The sequence below is a fragment of the Vigna umbellata genome, chromosome 5 (genome assembly GCF_029865625.1).
Source record: "Vigna umbellata cultivar VRB3 chromosome 5, Vumbellata_1.0, whole genome shotgun sequence".
NCBI lineage: Eukaryota > Viridiplantae > Streptophyta > Magnoliopsida > Fabales > Fabaceae > Vigna > Vigna umbellata.
In genome coordinates this window covers 28,027,892-28,048,120 of record NC_142169.1, presented here as the reverse complement: position 1 = coordinate 28,048,120, position 20,229 = coordinate 28,027,892, and the positions used below count along the sequence as shown (strand labels likewise).

The 20,229-nt window shown below is 34.0% G+C and overlaps 2 protein-coding genes across 3 annotated transcripts; one reads left to right on the top strand and one right to left on the bottom strand.

Annotated features, from left to right (window-relative positions):
* Nucleotides 1-54: 54 nt before the first annotated feature.
* Nucleotides 55-13,255, bottom strand: LOC124825058 (Class II aaRS and biotin synthetases superfamily protein). 2 transcript variants are annotated; one of them, XM_047297599.2, is made up of 11 exons: nucleotides 12,826-13,248; nucleotides 12,619-12,714; nucleotides 10,547-10,635; nucleotides 10,278-10,407; nucleotides 9,713-9,805; nucleotides 8,678-8,752; nucleotides 6,532-6,649; nucleotides 5,866-6,008; nucleotides 3,355-3,483; nucleotides 496-659; nucleotides 55-391 (listed from the first exon to the last, which is right to left on the bottom strand). In XM_047297599.2, the coding sequence occupies exons 1-11, from the start codon at nucleotides 13,150-13,152 to the stop codon at nucleotides 253-255; spliced, it is 1,503 nt and encodes a 500-aa protein (XP_047153555.1). In that variant the 5' UTR covers nucleotides 13,153-13,248; the 3' UTR covers nucleotides 55-252. The 2 variants fall into 2 exon arrangements, with proteins under 2 accessions (XP_047153555.1, XP_087972294.1); XM_088116168.1 differs by lacking the exons at nucleotides 55-391; nucleotides 496-659 and adding an exon at nucleotides 714-919 and having other exon boundaries at nucleotides 12,826-13,255.
* A 4,349-nt stretch (nucleotides 13,256-17,604) lies between these two features.
* LOC124825057 (heavy metal-associated isoprenylated plant protein 5-like) lies at nucleotides 17,605-19,538 on the top strand. Its single transcript, XM_047297598.2, has 5 exons — nucleotides 17,605-17,758; nucleotides 17,844-17,991; nucleotides 18,106-18,347; nucleotides 18,538-18,616; nucleotides 18,810-19,538. The coding sequence occupies exons 1-5, from the start codon at nucleotides 17,750-17,752 to the stop codon at nucleotides 19,388-19,390; spliced, it is 1,059 nt and encodes a 352-aa protein (XP_047153554.1). The 5' UTR covers nucleotides 17,605-17,749; the 3' UTR covers nucleotides 19,391-19,538.
* The last annotated feature ends 691 nt before the right edge of the window (nucleotides 19,539-20,229 follow it).

Genomic DNA, 20,229 nt, shown 5'->3' with positions numbered 1-20,229 from the left:
TGTCCTTGCAGGTGCACACGGATTAAAAATGGGGAGGGGATCATTGAATGTGGGTGAACAGCCTAATTGGATGAATAATATAAACAGAACAGACACTTTTGGTCATGAATAATCAATCACATATCCATATACGGATGTAGGTGAGTAATCACACACATGTAAAACAAGTATTCAAGGTCTGTGTGAATAAATAAAGGTAAATTAAATACCAATAATAAAGAGAAAATACATAAACCAGGAAAAAAATCTGATTTATTTGAGATCATCAAGTTTAACCTCGTACTGTTCAGCAGTAGAGAGAATTTTGACACCAACTACGCCTCTTTGCCATTCTGAATTCCCCACTAATACAAGCCGCTCCGCATTTACTCGGGCTGCTCGTTTAAAAACCCTAGAAGAGAATAAACATTATGGTTTATGTACACCATATCAGAAGACCTACAATTCAAGTATGCTTTAAGAAAAGGAACTAAAATAATGAAAAAAGAACCATACCATTTTAGTTGTTTGCTTTCCAAAACCAACTCAACACTATGCCCCTTTTCTCGGAGAATGTTAGCAACCATAGCAGCACGTCCTTGAAGATCTTCATCCAATGCGCACACAATGTCATCTACGTTCAAGTTAAGCTCTGGTAACAAACCCTTCTCTTTGAGCAACTGTCACAAAAAACAGACATAAAGCACAATTGACAAAGTTGGAGACACACTAGTCTAAGCAAAAGTGCTCCGGAGCATAATTATTATAATAGAGATTTACAAAATAGACATTCCTTTCTATTATGAGCAACCGTTACAAGAAAAGAAAGACATCAAGCAAAATCGGCAAAGGAGAAGAAACACGAGCCTAAGCAAAAGTGCTGTGCAGCATAACTGTAATAATGGAGATTTACAAGAAACAGACCTTTCTCTTTGAGCAACTGTTATAAAAAAACAGACATAAGAAGCAACGGACTGAATACTGTTAGTCTGAGTACACACGGATATGATGATAAGTTTATACATATAGATTCAATACATTTATTATGTATGAATAGAAAGTATTTTGCCTGACTAATGCTGCGGTGAACCACTCGTGTGGTTGGTCTACGGTGCACCATATTTATCCACAGTAAGACTAATCTAGTCTTTGCCATGATATCATACATCCACGTCTACCACACTAGTTTCCCATCTCTAATTGACCCCTAACCTCCAAATCTGACGTCAAAAGTGACTTTCCCTCATATGGAACCTTAGTAAATAACTCTTGAAATGTTTGTGTTGATTTTTATTTTTTGCTTATGGATATGCTTTCATGTAGGGGGGTGGAATTGCACTACAATCTTCAAAATAGATGATTGGCAGCGGTGCAGTGAGATTGTTAGCTGCTTCACGTGATTGGGTGTTGTCGAGAATGCTGTTGACTCCAATTAGTCCCCTCTCTTCTCTTTCTTTATCTACTGTTATAAGAAGCAGATGTCAAATGTAAGTCTCAGTGACCTTTACAATATCCGGAGCTACCACTCAAGCATGCTTCAACACAGATTTCCTTCTTACCATACATGCTCAATCGGGACATTTTGGTTTTCCTAAACTTTAGAAAAAGCATGGTGTTGTGTTTTCTTGGGCAAGGCTCCTTTCCATCATCTAAGAACTAAGTCATGTAACTGATTTTTCAAGGAAGTCAATCTATAAATTACACTTGTCTTTGGTCTGGCCAAAGCATTTACAATAGGTTTGTTGAGGACTCCCAGCACACTCACTTACAACCCCCACGACCTCGTACTCAACAATATGCAAAAATTAGAAACAAAAACAAAAGATTCTAGACAAATTTGAGATACATTAACCCAGAACAGTCAAAGCTATGGAGGTGTACAAGGTGAGTGATGAGGCTCTATCGAAGGAATATCAACTGCAACAAGAATCTGACTACAGCAAGGTTATCAATAGCAGATGACAAAACATGGCAGAAGACCCAAATTTTGCCATACAAACAAATCATCGTGGCCTATGGCGCTAACATAAAAGGTCTCCCTGCACGCAGTGCCTATGACAAAGATGTAAATATTGCCATGTTATGGAACTATGGTAGTGCTAGAACGGTCGAAAAATTGGACTACAAACAGACTTATAACTCTAGTAACGGCAACGAAGGACACTGGTCATGTGGCAGCCATTTCTCAAGCTCCTTCTCTGGAACCAAACCCGAATTCTATGTCACTCATCACCACTACAGTTAATCCCTAATTTATTCCTTATTGATTCCCCAATAATTTCTCTATAATATTACCTGCTAATTTACTAGTTTTATTTCATTAATTCACAATTTTGAATGGCTGTAAATTAGTCACGTATTGGGCAAAGTTTCCTTGTATAACATTAAATATCTTATTAAAGGGAATTCTCTCATGATGAGAGTCATTCGGTTAAATTTGATAAGGTATCAGAGCTTCAGCTCTAAAACCCTAAGTCTCTCGTTATGCTCTAGGAGCACTTGCATCTTGTTTGCACGTCCCAATCCAATTTTTTCTTGGGTTCTTCGTGTTCAAATTCTTGAAATCTTGTTTGGTGGGCATGTGCTCCTCTTATGTCTAGATAAAATTCTATTGTTTTGATTCAATGGGAAAAATGATTTCAATTAGGAATTTCAATTCAAAACATTTGTGAAAGGGAAGGAATTGTGGGTCATGTTGATGGGACTAGTCCAACTTCCAAAGCCAACCAGGAACTTTGAACATGGGATGCTGAAGATGCACGTATCCTATCTTGGATATTAGGTTCAATTGAACCACATACAGTGGGCAATCTAGGGTCATTCTCTACAGAAAAAGAAATATGGAAATTTTTTAAATTGATATATAATGAGAACAACAGTGTACGTCATTTCCAATTGGAATTGGAGGTAGGAAATTTGTCATTGAGCACTACTATTCAGGTTTCCGGATTTTGTTGAGTGAATATTCTGATATTAACAATGCAAAAGTACCCAAAGGGGCACTGTCAAACAGTTCAAGAGGAGAACAAATGTGATCAGTTCCGGATTACTAAGACCAGAATTCTAGACTTGCATAGATTGAACTTTTAAATCGAAATGCAACCCCTTCTATGGATATTTGTGCTGATATGTTGATATGTTGCTGTGAGACAAAACAGTACTGCTGCCAAGGCACAAAAGAAAATCTTTCTAACAAACTATTGGTATAGCTAAGCAATAACAGTATTGAATTCAATAGTTTTTCACATTCTGCTTCACTGTATAAACTGCCTAGTCCTAAACTTGAAGAGACGTAATAGATTAAGGCAGAAAGAATTTACGAGAATGATTTAATATAGATAACATTGTGGCTTTCAATTTCTCTTATAGACTTACTTCCACTATAACTGCATCACCAAACCCAAAACCACAAGCAGCAATATCATCAGCACCAAAAGTTGAGAATAAATGATCATATCGACCACCACCACAAATTGCTCGCAGCTTTCCTTCTCGGTCAAAACCCTACTGAAAACATTTTAATCAGTTGAAAGAAAGCAATACAACACCAAATATATACAATTGAAACATGTTAAAACAAATGGAAAGCAAACTTGGACACACTAAAATATAGCCAGTAAAACTTTGATATATCTCTCTCTGTAAGCATTAGTAGTTTAGTTACCTATAAAGTGCATGCTCTTTCTTTTTCCTTGATCAAATAAAAGAATTAATCAAGAACAAACATGTAGTGGAATGATAGGAAATGTATGCATCTAATCCTCTTGCAGATCATGGAATAATTTTATCACCCAGGATCTGACACGTCAGGTAATTTGAATGTATCAAACTCTGCCCCCATGTTACATAAGTATGTAAAGACTTCACAATGTCTTATGAAGGACTACAAAATATTATTTTTAAATCATCAAGCAAATGAAAAATTGCATTAAATCATCAAGCAAATGAAAAAATGCATTAAATCAAGATTATGGTTTTCATCGAGCCCTCTTGATAAATGTTTTGTATGCCTACATGTCTTCGTATCTATCTTACACTTTCTTTACCTAGATCTTCATTTAAATCACTTTTATGCTTATCTAATCATTAAATGCGTAGGTTTATTGTTTTAATCCTTTAGAACTTGCGTTAGATTGTGCTGTTTCATTGCAGAAAAAGAATAAATGAGAAACAGGAAGAGCCTTTGAAGATTGCACCTAATCCATTTTGAAATGAGTAGAATTATTGTTTTAATTCGGTAGAACTTGTATGAGATTGTGATGTTTCATTTCATAGAAAGAAGAAATGAGAAACAGGAAGAGCCTTTGAAGATTGCACCAAATCCATTTTGAAGGCCCCTTTAATGCTAAAAAGCCAAAATTTCCCTCCGTGTTTGCTGTCAATTTGAGGCTGAGCTTGGGAACTTCTGAGGATGAGCTTGGTAATTTTGAAGCTGAGCCTGAGAATGTCAGAAAGGTGCCTTTGGTGTTGTCAGCATGGGAAGGAAACCTGAGGATGACCATGAGAAAGCTGAGGCTGAGCATGGGAGTGCTGACATGCCTTAAATGAAACAGCAATTAATTGAATATCAATCGAAAAGAGGAGAATTTCCAGACACACATTCACAGAACCTTTGTAGACAGAATGTGATAGCTGAGAGCTCCCCTTGGATCTTTTATGGTTGTTCAACTAGTTTTTCTCATTTTTACAGCCTTTTTCCTTCTTTCATCTGAGTAGCTAAATCCTTCGTTGCTGGGGTTTGACGTAACTGGGACTCTTCCTCACGTATCTACTGCAATAACTAAACTATGTTTATTGTTCTTTATTAGTCTCTTTTATGGTTGTTCAACTAGTTTTTTCTCATTTTTACAGCATTTTTCCTTCTTTCATCTGAGTAGCTAAATCCTTCGTTACTGGGGTTTGACGTAGCTGGACTCTTCCTCACGTATCTACTGCAATAACTAAACTATGTTTATTGTTCTTTATTAGTCTCTTTTCTCCGTGCTAAGTACTTGTAATGGGTTTATCTTCCCTACAAGATTTATAGTTTGAATGCCGTTGGAAAATGATTTTGAACCTTGACTCAGTAAAGAGAACCTCGTGGATTTTGTATCTAAGAATAGAGCAAAGCTCATTAGTCATCCTTAAAAACCCCATGTTCTTAAAGCAAGTTGCTTGGTTACGCTACTCAAGGGATTGATAGTTGAACAAGTGAACTTAGACTCTCTCAGTAAAGGATTAGGTTTTGATCTATCTTTTGTGTTGACGATGATAAATAAACATTAATCTTAATTTCGAGCTGGGTTTCTACATGCATGAAAAGAGTTTGGGAAAATCACATCCTTCAATCCTCGATTAATCTGCATTTTGCTACACTCCACATGTTTGATAAAATGAAACTCCTCTAGCTTAATTATAGATGTTGTTTGTAATTTTCTGTTTATGTAAAATATTGTTTCTTATATTATTTCAAATCAATTGAAATCATATTTCACAACGATAGTGAATGTTTATATCTCAAATATGGTATGGGTCCCTATGGAAAGGATCTCTTACTCATACTATTGCACCAATGGCTATGCTTGCCATTAATAAAACAGACTTGAACCTTTATTTGTCAAAGTCAATTATCACAAATGTTGTTACAAAAGCCATTAATCATAAATTATTTTTCAGTGAGATTAAGCATGACGGGTTTTAAATTTGAAAGCAAATAGCCCCAAGAAACATCTCAATATTTGAATGAACCTTTATACGCTTGTCATAGAATACGTTCAACTAGAGAAGTATATAATTATGCAACACAGGTAATCCACAAGCCAGATTTTAGTCAAAATCGGCCCTAACTCATTATTTTAATTGATATAAACTATAACATCTATTTGGTATTAACCATGAAATTCTAACCTCAAATACAATACCAGTGTAGTAAGCAAGACCTCGGACAACTGACGCATCAAATTGAAGCCATTTCGCGAAACCAATTTTTTCAGCAAGAGAGAATAGCTGTTTCAGATCAGCAATTGCTTCCCCACTGCTCCCAAGTCTCTCTGAATACAACCAAATTTATACTTTTTGTAAGTTGTATGACTTGATTTTACAAACTAATAGATAGTACATCGCAGCCTTCAAGTATGTAGAAGTAAATATCCCAACAAAAACAGGAGTATTATATTTTTCTCTTTATTTACAAGAAAAAGAAACAAAGTAAAGATGTTGACCAAGAAAAAGAATGAACTTTTCATCATTTACAAGCCATAACATAAGGAAATGATACATATGGCACAAAGCTACAACAGACTTGAATAATGTGAGAGAATAAAGAATACATTATTGATATTAATCATACTAATTACATTCTCAACTCCTCTGTTTTGTAACAATCACATTCTCTTAAAAACTAAAATAAAATCTTCTGGAATGAAAGGGAATATTCTAAGGATATTTTATTCAAATTACTATTTGGGTAGCTTTATCCTCATAATCCTCTATTTAAAACAAACAGGCTATTTTATAATGTTTCTAGTATTCCCTACAAGACTTAAGATTTCAGGAAAGTTGTAGAGGGTTAACCTTCTAACTCTTCCAATGACTTCACCGAAAGGACTTGCAATAGCTTCTGGACAGCCTCTTGTGATAGACCAACAGCTTTCAACTCTTTCTTTATTTCGTCAACTGGAATTTTCTCAATCTGTACAAAATTAACAATTCTTCTATTAAAAATACTCGCTTTGATATTATGATCAGGCCTTTATCAACAGTAGACAAGAGACAAAGACAAGAATATAAAATTTCAATCATACATAGACATGAACTAAAAATGGGAAAAAATTGTATTGGTCCAAAACAAATAGAAAGGAGGATACCCACACAATATGACATACAATAAATAAAATTATGATTGACAAGTCCACATATAAAGGTTCATTTTGTGACAATAAAGGTTTGTAATATTGCTTATTATTTGCTTTGTTGGCCCAGGTGAATGTTATAAATATAAAGACATATCACTGACATCTATTAAAGTTAATTTCTTGCGGATTTTACCTTAAAATGACCATGATTGGTTGGTTAATACAGCTCCTTAGAAAATATTTCATTATGTTATTGTTCAATAATTATGAAAAGTCATCTACACAAGTGTCAATCAATAGGGGATTCAAAAGGTTTGCCTGGTCTGGCTGCCTGTCTTTTTAGGGGCCACAATCTCAAGTTATGGATGTTTCTCCAAATTCCTTGACCAATTTCTATTTTACTTCATCATAGTTTTCTATGATTATATTGTTCTTCTCTGTGCATACTGTCTGTATGAGCTCGATCATCTTTTACTTGACTAATCAAGACTTGGTTGACATTAGAAAATGCTTTTCAACCTAGAATTTTGGAGCCAATTAAAATTAATACTGGGAATACGCCAATTTTAATTAGGCATCTTTCAACTCTTAATCTATAATGCTGATTAATTGATTGTAATTCTCAAGGGATTAATTAATCAATTCCTTTAGGTTCACCTGCTAAAAGGATTAAGATTTGAAGTTGATGATATAGTTGGAAATAAATAGCTATAATGGTTTGCATGAGGGGTAGTTTAGTGAAACTCAACCCTGACATCTCAATATCTATAACATTCGTTCAATCTGCTTGCCAACTATTCAACTACTTACCCCAAGTTTTATTTCTTTTACTTTACTATTTTTTCTACATTGCAATAGAATACATGCATTTACAATTACAACCTTTACTTAATAAACAAACATCCTTTTACTTGAGTATTACACTAGTCCTTTGGGATTCAAAATTTGGACTCGAAATATCCAACTTCCTACTTGTGGACTTGGAATACTTGTAAAAGTCTTAACATCAGTCAAGGATGTCTAATGACCACAAACAACAACGATACACCAAAGAAGGTGTGGAGGCACTGACAAAGGATTTGCATGAGCTGCAGCCTAGTCATATATCTTCTTGTAAATTGGGCATATTATATTCTTGTATTATGTTAATTAGGGTTATTTGCATATTCTTGAAGTTATTTGTAATTATTCTTGTACACCTAGTATGAATATTTCCTTCACTGTGTAATTCACACAGACTTAACCACGTGCCTCTTGTAAAAGTATTAACATCAGTCAAGGATGTCTAATGACCACAAACAACAACGATACACCAAAGGTGTGGAGGCACTAACAAAGATTTGCATGAGCTGCAGCCTAGTCATATATCTTCTTGTAAATTGGGCAGATTATATTCTTGTATTATGTTAATTAGGTTAATTAGGGTTATTTGCATATTCTTGTAGTTATTTGTAATTATTCTTGTACACCTAGCATGAATATTTCCTTCATTGTGTAATTCACACAGACTTAATCACATGTCTCTTGTTTCTCTTTCATTTAAGAAATATAGCAAAAGTATATTCTGTACGAAGACTGAATTTTGTATATATTTTTAGCATTATGTTGGGTGGTGTGAAATGTCATTTATCGAATAAACATGAACTAGCCATAGTTCATAGAAATTTAATATCATTTGATCTTAGCTTCAGCCTTTTGGTTGTACTTGTACATGCTCTTGGTCATTAACAAGCCACACAAACTAATTGAACTTATCATGATCCCTTATCATATTTTTTTTCATGGGCATATAAGGATCAAGAATGCTACAGCAGCATCAACAATTAGAAAAATAACCTAAAAGAGCAACATTACGTATCACTCACTTTATCAATAATGATGCAGACCTTGCCAAATAAATGTTCTGGTACTGAATAACAATTTAATACTTCCTGTAGAACCTGTACAGCGAGAAGATATCCAACAGAGTAAGACCATGATAAACCAAAGCAATAAAAGAACCATATTAATTAATATGTTAGAACTAAAGTTGTATGCAGACTCCAATTACCTACAAAGTCAAAACAAACTATATGCATCAACCCAATGAAGATGTACTTGACAAAATATTATCAATTAATTGTCACAATAAATGAAGATGGAACAATCATGCAAAACAGGCATGTGACCAAAAAGAGTCATAACAAGGCAAGGTCTTAGATTGTAATATTGTGCCAAAATATAGGACATATCTATATCTATCATACTCCTCGGTACTACTAAACCAAAATATGTCAATTTTAACCAAGATTTAACAGCACACTACGTTAGAAATCATCCCCAACCTACTTTTCTTGCCCATAGCAACATCCCTTATACCAACATTTGAATGACTTTTCAACCACAAATGCGGAGCATATGGCTAAAAGAATTTGATAAATTCAATCTATCATACATCTTGACCAGTTAAATAGAAATAAATACAAACCCCAAAGAAGTGATATATGTCCTGTGTTTACATGAGTATTATTTATTATTGCGTATTACAGTACAGCAGAATCACTTATAAATACATAAGCATAAATCAAATCACTAAAATTGTGATAATTGCACCACAAATTTCTAGTAAAAGCTATTTAAATATTCACCATGTGTTGTTATATAGGCTATCATACATCTTGACCAGTTAAATAGAAATAAATACAAACCCCAAAGAAGTGAGATATGTTCTGTGTTTACATGAGTATTATTTATTATTGCGTATTACAGTACAGCAGAATCACTTATAAATACATAAGCATAAATCAAATCACTAAAATTGTGATAATTGCACCACAAATTTCTAGTAAAAGCTATTTAAATATTCACCATGTGTTGTTATATAGGCTATCTCACACATACAATGAAAATGAAATCTCCACCTTTCGACTGGAAACCTTAAATCCAACATCTGATTCTGTAATTCCTATTCGCTTAAACAAAGTGACAATAGAAGATAAAAGCTCTGCTTCGGCCTACAACATCAAAAGAAGCATGGTAAAAAAATAGATAATAGTCCAATACACTTAACAATATTAAAATTACCATCATTCAAGATTTTAAAATGAGGTACATAATGCAAACTAACCATTAAAACTTACCCAAAAGAATGCCAGAAACAAAATACAAAACAAAAAACAACACATGTTATTTCTTAATAACAAAGAACGTTCAGAAATTTTCATTATTTTCAGACTCGACTACAAATAGAAAGCACAGGTTTCTGTATTGTTATAAGAGAAGGGAGGATGAATAAAATAGAGTAATCAATCACTGCTCAAAGGATATCTTATCATAACAGCCTAAGTGCTACACAAAAATAAGTATAATGGCACAACTACTAATTGATGACACCTTAGTGCCTAGCTTTCTGGATCAATCACGAAACATTTGACCAGAAAGAGGACAATCCATAACAAAAAAGTGTGTATATCAGGCAGCACATACCATAACCCCAGGAACACCAATAATATCCATGTTCCACTGGTAGTGCTCACGACGACGGCCTCTAGTCATTCTCTCATACCGCCAACATTGTCCAACAGTGAACCACTTAATTGGTAATGGTACCGACTTCCTAGAAATTAAAGAACAAACATGGAAAAGAGAAGTTGGCCTTCATATACAAGATATTCAAGCTTAATTTTTCCGTAATAGATTAACATCCAAACTGCAAATATAGGAAAACTTAAAATATGCATAAGAATTAACCTTACCCTTTCTGTATCACCAGCCTTGCCAAAGAAGGAGTAAGTTCAGGCCTCAATGCAACACGTCGATTTCCCCGATCTTCAAAACAATAAAGCTGCAAATTCAAATGTACATACTTCAATATTTTGTCAAAATTCCTTAATGTATTTGCATTATCCACTCTTTTAATAAAAAATGTTTTTCATCAAAATATATTTTAGTAAAATGCTAATATTTTAAGCACACCACCATCATGTTGTATGTGTGACACAAAAACTGTATCACACACTCAACCATGCATACATGTCTAGCTCTAACATACCTAATTACAGTTGTGCTATTAGGAAAATCAAAAGCACAGCCACTGTATACCTTACAGCCATACCATGGCTCTATTCTAGCAATCTTAATGGAATAAAGTCAATGAATAGAATTATGCCAACAAGACTCACTACACGTAGCATATTGTCTGATTTTCACTGTATCAATTGTCTATGTGTAGTGTGCAGAATAATAGAGAAGAAGCCTCAACTTCCGAAACAGGGAACACCAAGATCATTTTAAGAAAATTATAACAGGAAAGCACCAAGATCACTTTAAAAGAAATATAACTTATTTGCATTGGCGTTTAGAATGTAAGACCCGGATCTGAAAAACTGAAAGTTACTCAAAGTACCTTCAGCTTGTAGGTATATCATGAATCATTGTTTAACTTTGTCATACACTAAAACAGCATGCACTTAATCAAACATAAATGAATTTCTTCTCGATACGATTTATGAAACAGTAAATAATCAGTTAACTCAATGCTGATAATAAGTATTTGCAGTTTTAATGCTTATCTACAGGACTACAACTAAAACAACAAGACAAGGAGGAAGAATGTCTATCAGAGACTCGTAACAATAAACATAGAATGACATATTACCACCTTAGACATTATCCACCATAGAAAATACTAAACCAAGTAACTCGTCAATATAATCACCAGAGCTAAACAGAGAAACACAGAGTTGATCATTGTCGCAAGTATAATGCAACTATGAAGAGCAGAAAACTTTCAGATAAAGTAATTTGCACCAGTTACAAGGCACAAATTACATCATCAGAGAATGTCTTACTCAAGTCAGATATTGATACTCCCGATATTACGAAATACATATTGGAAGAGAATTTTTTATTTTAATTCTTTTTTTGAGATACTTCTGGCATAAATTTGAAATCCTTAGGTTTTCGTATTTGAAAAGTATCCAAAAAGCATGGCTTAAAGATTCTTGAACAGCTATATTTTTCCAATCTTTTATAATTTGATTTTTTAACCTTTTTTCTAGGATATAACTCAGATACATTCAAATAATATCTAAAAAGATTGACCTAAAGATTCTTGAGCAGCTATATTCTTCCTCGTGATACGAGAGGAATTGAAGTACATATTCATTCTTTCAAGAGAAACAAAAATGGATCCAAAATGGACAGAACATTTGGTTTATGAGCATTACCGTCAATTTAATGCCTGGAAAGGATTAAAGATGTTACTGAATAAAAAGGAGAGACAGGATAGTGGGACATCATTGGTGGAGATATATTACACTAGAGGTCTCTCTTGATGGTGTTAAGCTTCTTGAATTGGCAGAGTTCTCTCCCGATGTTCCACACTTAAAAGCTATATGATGGTAACGGAGGATAGGAGGATGATAATTAGCATTAGACAGGAATTTCACAAAGATGCTTGTGAATTGTCTGTTATTGTATGGAAAAGCAAAACTTGTTTTGAGTTATACCAAAGTTGTTTTTGTTGATAGTTACTCAGGACTGGTTATAATAATATATACAGAAACTATTTCTTTTTTTTTTGTTATGATCACAAATGTCTTTTTGTAAATTGTGATAATCGCAGTTGTGAATTAATAAGAAAGAAACATTTTCTCTTTCTTTATCAATATTTTGCATCTATATAAATATTATATACATTTTGCTACAGTTGGAACCTTAAACAAAAAAACTGTCTAGTACCCGTATCCATGTCTTGTTGTTGGACTAGTTATTCAAGCGCCATTGATACACACTCAACATGTCATTGATAATGCGGAAGAGATACCTGGTCCTTAATCTCTTCTCCTGCTTTCCTAGTGAACAATGCCTCCGACTCAAGCACCGGATAATCAACCTCTTCGAATCCATACAACCGCGAAACCTGATCCTCGCAGTGAAAGACAAAATTGTAAAAAAAAAAAACAATAATCGAGGGGAAGCAGTCATATGCACGAAACGGAAATTAGTAATTCGAATCCAAAACCACAGACACCTCTTTGAAATGGTTGAAGAGCCAGTTCCGCAAGCGCATGTCTTCAGGCGGGAAGTCGCGCGTCCCCTTGGGAGGATTCACGTCGATTTTCTGAACATCGGCCCCAACGGAGGGGGCGGGAGTTAACGCTCCAGACCTGCCGCCGGTCGGAGAATCAGTTTCCGCCGGTCGCGAAAGCGAAGAGCGGAGTCTAATGCTGGAGAAGTGCGCATTGAACGGGAGAGGTGAAGAGAGTTGGAAGCTGAGTGAACGGAAAATAGGGTTAACATATGAATTGAAGCGTGGTTGCAGGGTGAGGAACGAACACGAGAATGACGTTGGAGGCATGGCAGTGAAGCTTAGCTTAGCTTCTTTTTTTTTTTTTTTTTGTGTCAGGTGTTCCTCACGGTTGTACTGTGTGGAGTTAGCTTGCCGGATGGAAATGCAAGATAGATGGACAGGAACGGCTCGGATAGAATATTATTGGGCCCTTCATGTTAGGCCTGAAACTGTTGGCCCAAGTTTCAAACTATCTACGTACGGACAATAAAGGCAAAAACATAATATAACTGTCCATGTAACTTTTAGTTAAAGATTTCTATCAATTTTATATTTTTTATTCTTTTATGTGTACTGTATTTATATATTTATATATATAATATATATAACATCATTAAATTTCATCTTATAGTAATTAATTACATATTTTCTTTTAAATTAACTCTTATTTTTACATTATACCGATGTATCTTTCTTATGTGTAGAGTTGGCTTTAAAACTTTTTACTAAATAAAATAAAAAAGTTTTAGATAAATTTAATTTTTGGAGAAGGATTTTAAAATTTCTAAAATATTCAAATATATTGAATTTAAATGTGTAACAAGTTTGTTTTTAACCTATGAAATGTTATATCAAGTTTTGCTAAAATAAGATAGCATCAGGTTATACTCATGTAAGGTCGAGTCAAGTCATACTAGAATTAAGTCAAGTCGATTCGAGTTGGGTTAAGTTAGCCTAAGCCAAAGTTGAAATGAGTTGACCTAGGTTTAAATTGAATCAAGTTAGTATATGTCTGAATTAAGTTAAGTCAACTCAAACCCAAGTCAAGTTGGGTCAAATCATATTCAAGTTGGTCTAACCCAAGTTGAAATGAATTGGTGAATTCCACATTCAATCGAGTTACGACGGCTTTACATTCATCTAAGTTGGAGCCGACCCATGTTCAACCAAATTTGGTCAGGCTAAGATCAATCGTAGTCCGATTAAGATCATATTTGACCTAATCTAATTAATACAAAATCAAGTTGGGTTGAGTTGAGTTTGTCTAAGTCCCAGTTGAGTCGAATCCCCCAAGATAGTTGAGTTAAGCCTAGTCAACGAGGTATATGTCAAATAAAGTTGGTATAAGCCTAGTCAAATTGAGGTGGGTGGATCCACGTTCAGTTAAATTAGGCTACATTAAGATGGATCATAGTGTTATTAAGATCAGGTTAAACATAGTCCGATCAATACCAGGTCAAATTGAACATAAATTGAGACAATTTAGGTCAAAGTAAATCTAAATAGGATGGGATTATGTTTAGCCGAATTGGATAAAATCCATGTCAAATCATATTTGGTCCAGTCAAACTCGACCCAATTCCTAATTGAGTTAGTTTAGACAACACAAAAACAAAACGGGTTATATTTGACAAAGTTTAATTCAATAAAAACATAAAAAAATAGTTATGTCAAACTAAAATGAATTCATTCCACATAAGGTTAGCTATTGAAATCCAAGTTAAATTAAATCAATCTCAATTCTCATAAACTCAAATTAAGAAAATAAAAATACAAATTCAAAACCATGAAAATTTTCAAATTCCCACTTTCCAAATAGAATTTGAAAACTTTTGAAGTACAAATTTTTTAAATATAATTTTAAATAATTAAATTACTTCAATGAAATTTTATAATTTTAATTTTCTTTTAATTACATTATTTAAACAACTCGTTTTATTAAAAAAGAAAAATTAAATTCATCAGATAAATGCTCTCTTAGACTGTCACATCTAAACACACTATAAAATATAAATTCTTATCAACTATAAAAATATAATACATTTTAGGTTATAGATATAATAAATAAACATTTTTGCATGATTAATTAATTGTGTAGTTTATTTTAAAATAACTTGAGTGACTGTATTTATATTCTTCTTGGAGAGGAAGGAGAAGCTTTTTTTTCTAGTGAATTTAAAAGATTTTCTTACAAGAAAATAGACACTGTAATAGTCTGAATTATTTTTGTAATGTTCAAATTGTCGTTCTTGCATGTGAACATCACCTTTGCGAGGCTAATGAGTGGAAGTTTCATTTGAAGGTTGCATTTGAAAAACAAGCACATACTTTATTTTCATGTCCATCACAAATGTATATAATTGAGGCTTTTGCGATGATATTCTGAGAAATTGACACTCCGCGTTTTGTGTTTGGAACGAGACTTCTTAGTATTTGATGGATCATTTTCCATTCTTCTTTAACCCACCAATCGGGCAACAAGGGAAGAAAAGGTAGGAAAGTTTAAAATAGATTTTTGACCCTTGAAAAAATGAAAAAGAAGTAAAAAATCATTAAAAAAACAGTAATGAGTATTTCGTTTGATATTTTAAATTCGAATAATCATGTATTTGTGAGTTGTACACGACATACAATATTGTATGAATAATTGTATACGACATTAATGATAACGAAATGAAAACAAGCTCATACAAGGCCATGTGTTTCTGTCATTTCTCACTCCTACTGTTAAATTTATCAATATGAATGAAGATTCTCGCAATAAATTAAATTGAAAATAGTTATTTTCAAAAGTTTTATTTTGAAAAATCTACCATTATTTTTAAAAATAGGCTGAATTAAATATCGACATTACTGGTCCGAAAAAGAAATATAATAGTCGAAAGATTTGTATATGAAATGATAACGACAAATCATCTCTTCCATATATATTCTCCATTGAATCATTTTTCACCTGTTATCCAAATGTCATATTCATTTACCATATTCGCAGACACTTTAAGATGGGTTGTTGCTTATTAGGCTCAGTGCTGGCAAAAATCTGCGCACATATCTAATAAATATTTATTTATTTTAAGCCAGAAAAATGCATTTTTTAAGAAAATATAGCAATAATATTTAAATTAAGAAAACAGTGCAGAAACAATGGACTTAAATATAAAATATCTAACTTATATTATATATATGGACCTGCGTTTGACCTTATCTTCTTTCGGCTGATAAGAATGAGAAAGACTTTATCCCAACAATGTTAACATTTTATTATTTTGTCAGTAAATAATTAATGATATTTTGAAAAAGAAACTTTATGCACTTGCCAATCATGTAAAAAAGTCTCGTGAAAACAACATATATTTTGTTATGAAAGATGATTTATAATCAGAGACGAGGTAGTATGTCTGAATTGGAATTAATAGAAATAAATTATATTAATTTAGTAGTGTGAAATTAATTCTGTTTACTTGTATTTTTATTTAAGGAATTATACTGAAGAAAATATTAACCTAACATATTTTACACGTAACGTGATTATTTCCTTTATTAAAATATATATAGTAATTTAGTCAGAAACTATTATGCGAAACCAGTACGTTAGTTTTACCATAATTATTAAATTAAAATATTATACAAAAGATGATTTCTTAACGGTGGACGTCTGAGTTTTTTCCAGTAAGAGTGGATAATCATTAAACCGATTTACCTTTTCTTCAAGGGATTGAACTCGTTTACTATTTTATAAAAAATAATATCAAACAAAATATTGTTCAATATATCCTGTTCAGAGGCTTAAAAGCATAACAAATATTTAAAATTTTCTCCATTAGTGTAATAAATAAGGAATTTGACTGTATCTTCTATAATGGTCTTATTCATATAAAAAATATTATTGTATTTTGAAAAATATTAATACGTTCAGAATATTGTCAAGGCATTTCGAGAATTGTAGAGGCCATGTGTGCCTGAATATTCTCTGAACAATGATATTTACACAATGGAAAATGATACTTGAACAACCATTTTTAACAACATTTAGATACACTCAGATTTTGACACGTGTGCGCGTGTCTAAATGTTGTCAAAAATAGTTGTTCAAGTCATTTTCCTTACACAATACACCAAGACTGACGTGCAAACCCGGAATAAATTAAGGTGGAAAAGAGAAAGGCGGGAGAAAAATATATATAAAAAAAGTGAAACTTACTTTAAAAACAGATTTATTATACTTTTTATATTTATTAATTAATATATTTCCTTTTTCACCATGTATATAAAAATGAAGCATCGTTTGGGTAATTTGGAAAGAGACGGAACTGGGAAAAGTGTGATCCTTTATTGGGGGAAAGCCCACGGGCCTGACCTTTATTAATTGGGTGCTCTGCTCCACACACCTCACCGTGTACCTCTCTGTTTTCAAAATCTGTGTTCTGTGTCAAACCCAACGGTTATTTTTCACATTCATTGGTTTCTTTCTACGGCTTGGCTTCTCAAAAGGTTACACGCTTTTTCCTGCCAGGGTAAATCAGTCACTTTCCCATCAAGTCAGCGTCCGGTCAAATTTTCAATTTTCTCCAAAACTACACGCGCCAACATCGGATTTTAAATAAAGTTTTTCTCTCCACGTGGCATATTTTCATATCCCTTCAAAACACCAACAAGTAAATAAATACACAAAAACAAGAAATTAATATATCATTCCATTGTCATGTTAATATCATGGTTCGCATACATACATACATACGACATCATGCAACTCCATTCATAAGTGTGACTCATTCTCAGTCTCTTGACTCTTCTTTTCTTTATAAGCACAAGAGCATTCCTTCTATATTTTTTCCTCAAAGGCACATTTCACTCGACAATAGACTCTGTTCCTTAAAACACACACATGGGAGAGGTTAGTTCTAATTTCTTCCTCCTAATTTCTCGAATCTCGTTCACTGCTTCAGTTGTCGCTGATTTTTTTTTTTTGTGCGTGGCAGAAAAAAGAGAAGGCGAAGAATGAGGCCGGTAATACGCCTGACTCGGGAGGAAAGCAAAACGACGTACTCGCCCCTGTCGTTTTGAGACTCGAAATGCATTGCGAGGGATGCGTAAAAAAGATCAAACGCGCCGTTCGCAATTTCGACGGTATTACTCCCATTATTCAGATCTTGATCGAGCGTTTTCCCTTTTCCGTTTATCCATTGAATTAACTAATAATGAGATTAAAACACTAACATTCACAGTCTGTTGCGGATGCAGGTGTGGAAGACGTTAAGGCTGATCTACAAGGTAACAAGTTAACGGTTTTTGGGAAGATCGACTCTGCCGTAGTGCGAGATAAACTAGCGGACAAGACTAGGAAGAAGATAGAAATTATTTCTCCTCAACCGAAGAAAGATTCCGGCGCCGCCAGTAAACCACCGGAGAAAAAGGTGGAAGAGAAAAAAGCCGAAGAGAAGAAACCGGCAGATAAGAAAACCGAAGAAAAAACCCCGAAACAGGTGCGTTGTTTCCATTCTTTTTTTCTCGCCTTCAGCAATACGGTTAGCGAAGCGTTGACGAAACCGAAAGTTAATTTCATTGCAATTGAATCATTATTTTACTATTCAGCCGTTTGGTTTAGAGATTATTTCATTAATTAGCGTGAGTTGTTCAATTGTGGGTGGTATTCATTGTTTTCTATTGGTCCAGAGCACGGTGGTGTTGAAGGTCCGATTGCACTGTGACGGTTGCATTCAGAAAATTCGAAAGATTATTCTCAAGATCAAAGGTTAGGCGTGCGAATATTTTGGCCGACATTTATAATTAACGAAATTATTATGAGTTATATTGGTATTGTATATTAGGATGACGAATGACGAAACCGGATCCCACAATATAAAATTATAACGTACGTGGTATATTTATTTTTTAATAACCGGCATTATGAACAGTTAATAAATAAGGCGACGTGGTTTGTGCAGGGGTTGAATCGGTTAAAATAGAGGGAGGGAAAGACTTGGTGACGGTAAGTGGCACAGTGGAGTTGAAGGAATTGGTAGCGTATCTGAACGAGAAGCTGAAGCGGAACGTAGAGGTGGTCCCGCTGAAGAAAGAGGGTGAAAAGAAAGAGAAGGAGAAGGAGAAGGAGAAGGGGAAGGAGAAGGAGAAGGGGAAGGAGAAGGAGAAGAAAGAAGGTGGCGGTGGTGCTAAGAAAGATAGTGGAGAAAAAGAAGAGGGTGTACCGAAGGTTGAGGTTAACAAAATGGAGCACTACGGGCACGTTTACCCACCTCCTCCTATGTACTGGTACGACGGATATGCACCAGGTCAAAGTAGTACTAGTGGTGGTGGTGGCGGCGGCGGCGGCGGCGGCTACACGGTGGGGGTTCATTCAGGGTATGATGGTAATTACGGGAATTACCATGACCAATACCATAATGGGTATGGGAACCAAGGGTACATGGTACAGCAACCACCCCCACCCCCGTTCTACTTGAACCCTTATCATCCTCCACCGCAGATGTTCAGTGATGAGAACCCCAATGCTTGTTTCGTGATGTGAGCCGTTGTTTATCAGTATTTTATGATGTATAGACTATAAAACTACGTGCAGGCTGTAAATAATACAATTTTATATACAAATTCAAAATGAGGTTTGTGTTATCTTTTGATAAGATTACATCATCATGATGAATAGTGTGATGTAGCGATTTGGTACGGCCGGCTAACTGGAGAATCCGGTCAGATAATTTTGTTTAAAAGTTTGAGTTCTAGATAGGCTGAGTAGTTCTTGTTTGTTCTGCTTTTTTTTTTTAAAAAAAAAAATTATTATGCGAACTAATGTACAAATCAATTCCAGCAACTTTTGAAGTTATCGATGATACATTTTAGATTTTGTCAAAGCTGGTATTTCTGGTAAGTATATGGTTTGGCTCCATATGTTTGTGTCTAGGTGGAAATACGTCATTGTATATGTGTTGGAGGGAATCTTTATTTGTTGGATTGTTACCTAATTTTGCGGTTAGTTCGTAATTCTGTCATGTTATGATTACAAAGTCTAAGATCGAATCTAATCGTTGTGCCTCGTTCTTCTACTACATTTCTATCCTTTCGTCAATTAATGCGTTTATGTGGTGATGTCACGTTCTAAATGGTTAATTTCGTTGACCATAGGTATTCATATATTTTATTTAGAAATTTCATTTCTTATTTTGATTTATACAATATTTTAAAGGTAAAAATATTACTGTGAACAAAATTTATTTGAGATAATGTACATAGATATCGTGCAATATGTTTCTAAAATTATTAAATGTTGAAAGATAAAAATTACAAAAGTGGCAAGACTATAAAATCACAATTTGACTGCACTACCCCTTTTTCCGTTACGAAGAGAAATAA

Excerpts from the sequence above, each read along its gene's own strand:
- LOC124825058 (XM_047297599.2), bottom strand. The coding sequence starts at position 13,152 with ATGCCTCCAACGTCATTCTCGTGTTCGTTCCTCACCCTGCAACCACGC. Across the intron at positions 10,408-10,546 it reads AGGCTGGTGATACAGAAAGG|GAAGTCGGTACCATTACCAA; the intron begins GTAAGGTTAATT and ends TTTAATTTCTAG. Across the intron at positions 6,650-8,677 it reads TCTGCATCATTATTGATAAA|ATTGAGAAAATTCCAGTTGA; the intron begins GTGAGTGATACG and ends AATTTTGTACAG.
- LOC124825057 (XM_047297598.2), top strand. Across the intron at positions 17,992-18,105 it reads CGCCGTTCGCAATTTCGACG|GTGTGGAAGACGTTAAGGCT; the intron begins GTATTACTCCCA and ends TTGCGGATGCAG. Across the intron at positions 18,348-18,537 it reads AAGAAAAAACCCCGAAACAG|AGCACGGTGGTGTTGAAGGT; the intron begins GTGCGTTGTTTC and ends CTATTGGTCCAG.